Raw genomic sequence first — 8,911 nt, forward strand, 5'->3', positions numbered from 1 at the left:
AATACAAGAGACTATTTATGAAAGGAGTAAATTTTTAAAAATTAATTAAATTGAAATTCAAGATCTATGTGCATGAAGAGATCAAATTTATAAAATAATTAACATAAAGTATTTATTTATAAGGGGCTAAGTTCTTAACATATATTAAGTGAGTTAAATTAAAACAAAACATATTAGAACAAAATAATTAATTCTCCAAATAAATTTGGACAACATTAAAGTTTAAAATATCCCTTTTGTAGAAGAAATTAAGTTTTAGTAAGATAAATACTTTTTCTTTTTAAAAAAACAGAACATGTAAAGAAAAAAAAAAGGGAAATATTTTGTAATTTCCCTTGCTGTGAATAAATAAGAACAGACAATCTACAACTTCAAAATCATAACAATTGTGTTGAATTACAGAGAATGTAACTTCATTTAATCTAACATCAGTCTTGGGTTATTAGGCAGAACTGAGAAAGTTAGACCAGAAATGAAGGAAGTCAGAAAATGAGTTGTTTATGTTTTTATGAAAATGAAAAAGAAAGGGTGAGATTAATGTCACTGTCCAGGCCGAGCAATTGGTGGAAACAGTGAAAGTCAGCTTTCCACTCAATTAATTGTACATATAAATACATGCACATACAAGATGGGGTTGCAGCAAACTCCAACTTGAATTGGTTGAAACTATCATTTGGTTTCCCAATAAGAAAGGAGAAGAAGAGTCAGAGGCAAAAGATAGGATAAGATATGCCTTGCCTTTACATCTCCACCAACATTAACTTAGATGGAATCAACATCGATCCAATCTTTTCTCAAGCCACTACTGCTGTTTCCACTATTATCGGCAAACCAGAGAAGGTATGCCACACTCCCTTTCTCTTTAGTCACTCTTTTTTTCCAATTAATCTGTTCTCAATTCTTAGTCTGTGTGAAAATTCTTTTGGGTTGCCTCAAATTTTCATTTTTGTTGTGTTTCTAGACATGCTTGTGACTCTCAGATCTTCTAAATCTGGATGCAGTTCTGTTATTGTTCACTTTTTAGCTCTATACTTTCAACAACTCAATCTGTTATAATCTAAATTACATGTTTGACAGATTTTTGTTAACTGTGAATATCCAGAAGTTTTTTCATTGCTCTGCAGATGAGAAACTGCCCCTTTTCTTTTCTATTGCATAGTTTGGTCAGAGTCTTGAAATCTTCAGATAGTGAATATTGATTCATACTAACTTACTATTACCAAGTATCATCGATTTGGCATAAAATGGTCAATTTGAACTCACTGACTTATTTGTTGTTAGATGAAAATAGGTAAAACGTTTGGAAGATTGTTGTTGGAAAACTTAAAGACCTTGTAAAATTTACATTAGAATCTCACTTTTCTAATTTAAGAGTTAGTTTTATAGTTTGCAATCAGATCCTATGATTCCACCACACTCCTCAGTCTCGCAGTTGAGAGATATGGTGAAAAACTCTAACACTAATTAATTACATGTGTGTTCAATATAGTAACTGCTTTAAAATTGGATAAACAGAATTTTGGTCATTACTGTGTCTGATTCAAGTGGAATAAGGTGAGTCAAACTTGGTAATATTATGAACACAAACTGTTTTAGAAAATGAAATAAACTAATCCAAATGGGCAATTAAAGAAGTTGGTTGAAAAAGACAGGCAAGTTGGGTGGTTCTCTAAGTGTAGGGCAGAGTGCAATGTTTTAGTGTTTTTTGATATTGTTGAACAATTGGATCACTAGGATATAAAATAATGGAATAGGATATTCAGCACTCCATATGCAAACATTGTCATCCTTAAGATAATGAAAGCCATTGAAGATAGGATATTAAATGATAGAGAATAGAAACTAAGTTTACACAGTTTAAAGATCATATCAATAACACTGTGTGGTTATGACATTTTCTTTTTAATTTCCTTTTTATGACTCTTTTTTATAATTTAATGATGATTTTTTTTAATATTCTTAATTAATTGACATCTTTTTACTAAACAAATTAATGAATATTCAAAATAAATATTCCTTGATTATAAGAATTTACTTACATTCGATTACTTTAATTTTGAATATGGTATGGATTATTTTGTAACACTAATGCAAATTATTGATTAATTTATTAGTTTCAGTTAATTTAACTAATTCTTTTAATAAAAGGGTGTGAATTAGTTGAAAGTTTCTTATACATAAGGATAGAGGAAATAATTTATTATTGATTGATATTATAAATATTTTTATACTTGCACTCCTTTATTATTTTATCCTACAAAAGTAATTTCCTGACATTCATGCTAAAAAATGTAACTATCTATTATAACGTTAACTTTTCCTATTTTAAATTTAATTCATTCTCATTTATTGGTTGAATAAATTGTTCTTCAGATATGTATATCTTAATCATAAAAATAAATATATCTGAATGATTCAATGACGAATGATACAATAAATTTAATAAAATTTATTAAAATAAATTTTAATTATATATATATATATATAAAAAGTGAATATAAATTTAACTTATCTTAAAATTTAGAATTATTCTCATTTATATATTATAAATTAATTTTATTTTTCGTTCATGTTGATGTTGGGATTCTCAACGTAATAAACATCACATGTTATCGATTTTGAGAGTTTTTTCTTAAAAAACAAAAAAAATAGTAACTAAACTGAAAAGGTTCCAGAAGAAAGAATATCATGATTTTTATTTTAGCTTTCCATTAACAAAATAATATAATTTCAGACTCACTAAGTTATAAACGTGTGATGACAAACTGCAAATTTGAGCAAGTATAAGAATTAGATCTAAATACTTTATAAAATAAAATAAAAATGTGATAATTGAAATAAAAGATAGTACTGTAATAAATAGTTAAATAACGTGGATATGTTTCAATAGTTCTAGTTTTAATCAAGTGTGCAAGAGAAAAGGAGATGGCTTGTGGGAGAATGGTAGTTGTTGTGGTGTGCTGTGCAGTGCAGTGATTGCACTCACAACAGTTTAACTTCATCTTTTATTATAAATGGTTACTGAACACATCTCACCCACTTTTAATTATCTGGTGAGACCCCACAGTAACCCTACTATTATAAGTTTGATGAGATCTCATCATTCTCTTTCATAGTAAAAAATATAAAACTCCACTTCAAAAATATTGGATATAAATAATTAGAACGCTCTAAATATATATGTATGTTTTTTTTTTCCTTTAACTTTAGTTTTAGGTGAAATTAGTTTTTTTTTTCTAGTCTAAACTTCAGATTTCCTAAATATTTGTAAATAAAAAATTATTAAAATAGATAGTATTAGTTTGCAAACAGATTTTGTGTGTTTAATATTTTATACTAAGATCCTAAAATATTTTATAATCACTCATAATTCACGTGATATTATATAACATTATAATAAAATTTACGTTAAAGATTATTTTTATTTAAAATAACATTGATAAAAACATATTCTAATAATAGAGGGTTGAAAATTATATTTAACATATTATAAAAAAAAGTAAATTAATGTCACTTATGATAACATTGTGGTAGAATGTACAATGATTGAAAGCTATATATGTGCAGTTTGTGATGGTGATATTGAAGGGGTCAGTGCCAATATCTTTTGAGGGCAATAAAGAACCAGCTGCATATGCTGAGATAGTTTCAATGGGAGGTATAAATTCAGAAGTGAAGAAAAATCTGATTTACAGCATTGGCACAATATTGCAGACCAACCTATCTATACCAAGAACACGTTTTTTTCTCAAAGTCTTTGACACAACAGTATTTCGCACTAAATCTAAAATGTAATATGCTTCATCTTATTCCCACATACCACAATATTGCTCTCCTTCATTTCTCCATGAGTTTTGATGTTTGCTACTAATATATTTTCATGTGTGATCATGATTTAGCACTCAATAGAAAGAATCCCACTTAATATGGTTACTTCCACTTGTCTTCCATTTTCAATTTTGTCTCATGATAGCTTTCTTTGATGGTAACTAGTAGAAAATAAAGGAAAAGAAAAGCAAAATAACATTTTAAGTTTTTGATAGGAATGAAAGAAAGAAAAATAATAGTCCGTGTAGGGATATCGTGTACGGAAGCGTGATAATTTCAACCAAAGATTATGAGAAATTAAAGTAACAAGTAAAGTGAGAATGATACCAGAATTTTTAGGTGGAAAACCCCTTTAAATAGAGGTAAAAAACCACCGGCGAGAGAGTCAAAACTTTCACTATAATGATACTGGGAGTACAATGAATTCCTCTCAGACTAATAGATAAATAGCCCTAAAACAAATCCTCTCTATATGGGTTAAACACTTACACCCAAGAACAGAAATAAAGAGTATATGAAAAGAGAGAGGAAGCAAGTGTGTGTTGCTATTTGTTGTGTATTACATTGCTTGAAGGAAGCCACTATATATAGTGGTTCTAGGAGACAACAATAATAAATACAATTAATGGTAATTAACCTCCCATTGATTGCAATTGATTGTGCAATTAATCTCCCATTGATTGCAATTGATTGCGGCAATTAATCTCCCATTGGTTGCAATTGATTGTGGCAATTAACCTCCCAATTATGACAAGAAAACGGAAAGGTGAGTCATAAACCCACAAATCTCCACCTTGACTTGCCTTTGACTGGAACACTCTCTCGACATGAAGCCTTGATTAAGTATGGATAATACCAGCTAAGTTCAGGCAATGATCGAACTTAGCCGATGGAAGTGGCTTGGTCAACATGTCTGCAGGATTTTCGGTCGTATGAATTTTTTCAATAATTATATCTCCTGTATCAACAATGTCTCGGATAAAATGGTGTTTAATTTCAATGTGCTTGGTCCTTGAGTGATACTTACTGTTCCTGGTTAAGTGAACAACACTCTGACTATCACAAAATATAACAAGAACATCTTGTTGAAGACCAAGTTCACTTACCAAGCCTCGAAGCCATATAACCTCTTTCATACCTTCTGTAGCAACAATATATTCTGCTTCAGTGGTGGACAAAACCGCAATGGCTTGAAGTGAAGAATACCAGCTGATAGCAGACCCACATAGGGTAAAGATGTAAGCTGAAAGTGACCTTCTCCGATCTAAATCACCACCATAGTCAGCATCAACATAGCCAACTGCTCCTCCGGGATCGGCTCTATGTTGATCAAATACCAAACCAAGAGCTGGAAAACCTTTCAGATAACGAAGTATCCATTTAACGGCATCCCAGTGTGCCTTGCCTGGATTATGCATGAACCTGCTAACAATGCTAACAGCATAAGCTAAATCAGGTCTAGTACATACCATTGCATACATGAGACTTCCAATTGCATTTGAATACGGGACATGTGACATGCGTCTTTTGTCCTCGTCTGATTTTAGACACTGATCTGATGACAACTTGAAGTGGGCGGCAATTGGAGTATTAACAGCTTTGCAATCTCGCATTCCAAATTTGTCAAGCATCTTAAGAACATACTTCTTTTGTGATAGAAAAAGTTTTCCAGCTTGACGATCTCTGTTGATCTCCATTCCCAAAATTTTCTTGGCAGGACCTAAGTCCTTCATATCAAATTCACTGCTAAGTTGAGCCTTTAACTTGTTAACTAAAAATTTATCTCTTGCAGCAATCAACATTGTTGAGTCATCACTAGAGATAGCTTTAGAGTAATTCTTGGGTTCACCTTCTTCACCCATCTCTTGTGCAATAGTTAATGCATAAGCAATGTTGGCTGATTCTGCAATTAATCTTTGAGTCGGTTTTCTTGGTCTCTGTTGTGGAAGTTCTTTAGCCATAGACCATGGCTGTGGTAATCCTCGTCGTTTAGGTGGACATTGCTCATGTGGACTCAAATGTTCATTTGTACCATCAATAACAGTGACTTGATGATCTTGAGTACTGGAGGAATTGGGAACGTCTTCCTCATGAGCGGGTGTTTTAATCTCAAACTCCACCTTCTCTCGAGCCTCTTCCTGACCACCTGTATCAATTGAGGAAATGACAGTATCTTTTACAGAAGAGAGCATAGCATTTTCATTAAAGGTCACATTCCGACTGTGAATTATTTTGTGAGATTCTGGGTCATACAAACGATAACCTTTAACCCCTGAGCCATAACCCAAATGCACTTCTTAGCACGAGGTTCTAATTTTCCCTCGTTTACCTGAGAATAAGCAGGGCAACCAAATATTTTAAGATTAGAATAATCAACAGGGTTACCTGACCAAACTTCTTCTGGAATGTTGCAATCAATTGATCTGTTAGGAGAGCGGTTTATCAGATAACATGCCTTCAGCCCAAAAAGATTTGCTCAAACCAGATGGCAGAACATGCAACGAACTCTCTCCAAGATAGTTCTATTCATTCTTTCTGCAACCCCGTTCTGTTGTGGAGTACTTGGGATGGTGAAGTGTCTGGAAATGCCTTCCTTCTTGCAGAAATCATTGAATTCATTTGAACAAAACTCAAGGCCATTGTCTGTCCTTAACCTCTTTATCTTCTTTCCAGTCTGATTCTCAATCAATAATTTCCACTCTTTAAAAGTGGAAAATGCTTCATTCTTATGTTTGAGAAAATACACCCATAGTTTTCGTGAGAAATCATCAATAATTGTCATCATATAACGACATTTACCTCTGGAGGGAACTTTTGACAGACCCCAAAGATCCGAGTGAATGTAATCCAAGGTACCTTTGGTTCTGTGTATGGCTTTAGAAAAACTAACCTTTTTCTGCTTACCAAAAATGCAATGTTCACAGAAATCAACCTTTCCAGTACAGTGGTTACCAAGGTGACCCTTCTTCTTGAGGATTAGAATTCCCTTCTCACTCATGTGGCCTAATCTCATATGCCACAACTTGGTGTTATCTTTGTTGGGTGAGGCAACAACTGCAGAACCTGTAACAGTTGAACCCTGCAGCACATACAAACTATCACATCGAATTGCCTTTAGTAACATAAGAGCTCCTTTAGACACTTTTAAAACTCCACCTTCAGCTGAGTATCTACACCCATGAGATTCAAGGGTGCCTAAGGAAATGAGATTCCGTTTCAACTCAGGGACATATCTGACACCTGTTAAAGTTCTAACAATTCCATCATGTGTATTGATTTTGACTGTTCCTTCACCAACAACTTTGCATTGAGCATCGTTTCCCATCAAGATACCAATTTGTAGGGATATCGTGTGCGGAAGCGTGATAATTTCAACCAAAGATTATGTGAAATTAAAGTAACAAGTAAAGTGAGAATGATACCAGAATTTTTAGGTGGAAAACCTCTTTAAATAGAGGTAAAAAACCACCGGCGAGAGAGCCAAAAATTTCACTATAATGATACTGGGAGTACAATGAATTCCTCTCAGACTAATAGATAAATAGCCCTAAAACAAATCCTCTCTATATGGGTTAAACAATTACACCCAAGAACAAAAATAGAGAGTATATGAAAAGAGAGAGGAAGCAAGTGTGTGTTGCTGTTTGTTGTGTATTACATTGCTTGAAGGAAGTCACTATATATAGTGGTTCTAGGAGACAACAATAATAAATACAATTAATGGTAATTAACCTCCCATTGATTGCAATTGATTGCGCAATTAATCTCCCATTGATTGCAATTGATTGCGGCAATTAATCTCCCATTGATTGCAATTAATTGTGGCAATTAACCTCCCAATTATGACAAGAAAACGGAAAGGTGAGTCATAAACCCACAGTCCGTATTTTGATAAAGAGGAAAAACAGTAGAAGAAATAGAAATAAAGGAAAGGAAAGGAAGAGAAAGAAGTGATAAACATGAGAAGAAATGAACGTGATTTAATAAAAAAGAAATAGATGAGAAAAAAAATTAAAAGGACATTTTTAAGTCGAAAAAAAATAGAAAAACATTTATTTCTATTATTATTTATTAATATTATTACCATCATCCATAAATGAGATTAGATTATTGTCTTTACCTTTTTTATATTTTTATATTTTTATATTCATTAATTGAATTTTTTAGTTTTTATCCTCTAAACAAATTACTCATAAAAATTGAAAATGTTTTTTGTTCTCACCGCTTACCTGCTCGCCGGTTGACTCTGAAGACAAGTTTTGACTCTGTCTATCTATGTTGGAATATGCTCTTCTCTTTGTTAAGTTGGAACGCGAACCTATTGATTGCACTCCGACGTCAGTACAGGGCTTATAAGAAACACAAGAAGTAACTAGTTTCAGTCTTAGAAACAACGTACCTTTATCTGAGATCTCAAGTCCTTTTTATAGCCTACCTCTTGTAACAATTTTTTATCACGAGAATATCATCTCAACTTAAAGCATACTCAACAGGAAAATATTCTATTCAAGGGAACACTCTCTTGGTGTTGCAACCGAACAAAATCTATCCTCTATCGAATGCATAAAATCATAACGGAATAACCACCAGGGTACGAACTAATGTACAAGCATTAGGGGTCCAATCTATTTTACGTAACCACCCTCAGCATGGTGCTACGCTATACTTTGAGCACACGCAACCTAACCTCTACCTGCCCTAGCACACATGAGCTTAGATTTTAAAAGGAAACATTTACTTAAGCTAAACCTCCTGCGTACTAAGTACACCCCAAGGTCCATAATTACCCCTTGCTAGCCGCCTAGGCCTTATGCACAAGGGGGTATACGAAAGAGAAAACAACACATATATCTTGGGTCCAATCTCATGGCCCACCAACTTGACCCAAGAGCCGAGTTGACCTGCCTATGACAAATGCTAATGTCCGATCTCCGAGCACTGAGTTCTGAGCGTTATGGTCCAGTACATTTTTATTTTGTAGTTATAATAATAAATAATAAATAAATATTTTATTATATATTTAATTTAATTTTAATAAAAGAATTATAATATTCCTATTATATAATTATAACGTTATAAAAGT

At 32.7% G+C, this 8,911-nt stretch overlaps 1 protein-coding gene across 1 annotated transcript; it reads left to right on the forward strand.

The window, feature by feature from the left end:
- Positions 1-622: 622 nt before the first annotated feature.
- LOC137818776 (uncharacterized) lies at positions 623-3,933 on the forward strand. The gene is made up of 2 exons (XM_068622384.1): positions 623-840; positions 3,568-3,933. Exons 1-2 carry the CDS (start codon positions 730-732, stop codon positions 3,793-3,795), a joined length of 339 nt encoding a protein of 112 aa, XP_068478485.1. The 5' UTR covers positions 623-729; the 3' UTR covers positions 3,796-3,933.
- Positions 3,934-8,911: the final 4,978 nt, after the last annotated feature.

Source organism: Phaseolus vulgaris, chromosome 10 (genome assembly GCF_000499845.2).
Source record: "Phaseolus vulgaris cultivar G19833 chromosome 10, P. vulgaris v2.0, whole genome shotgun sequence".
Classification (NCBI taxonomy): domain Eukaryota; kingdom Viridiplantae; phylum Streptophyta; class Magnoliopsida; order Fabales; family Fabaceae; genus Phaseolus; species Phaseolus vulgaris.

What these genes read in the sequence shown, in the direction of transcription:
- LOC137818776 (XM_068622384.1), top strand. Translation starts at nt 730, where the DNA reads ATGCCTTGCCTTTACATCTCCACCAACATTAACTTAGATGGAATCAAC. An exon ending in TTATCGGCAAACCAGAGAAG is followed by an intron (nt 841 to 3,567) that starts GTATGCCACACT and finishes ATATATGTGCAG; the next exon opens with TTTGTGATGGTGATATTGAA.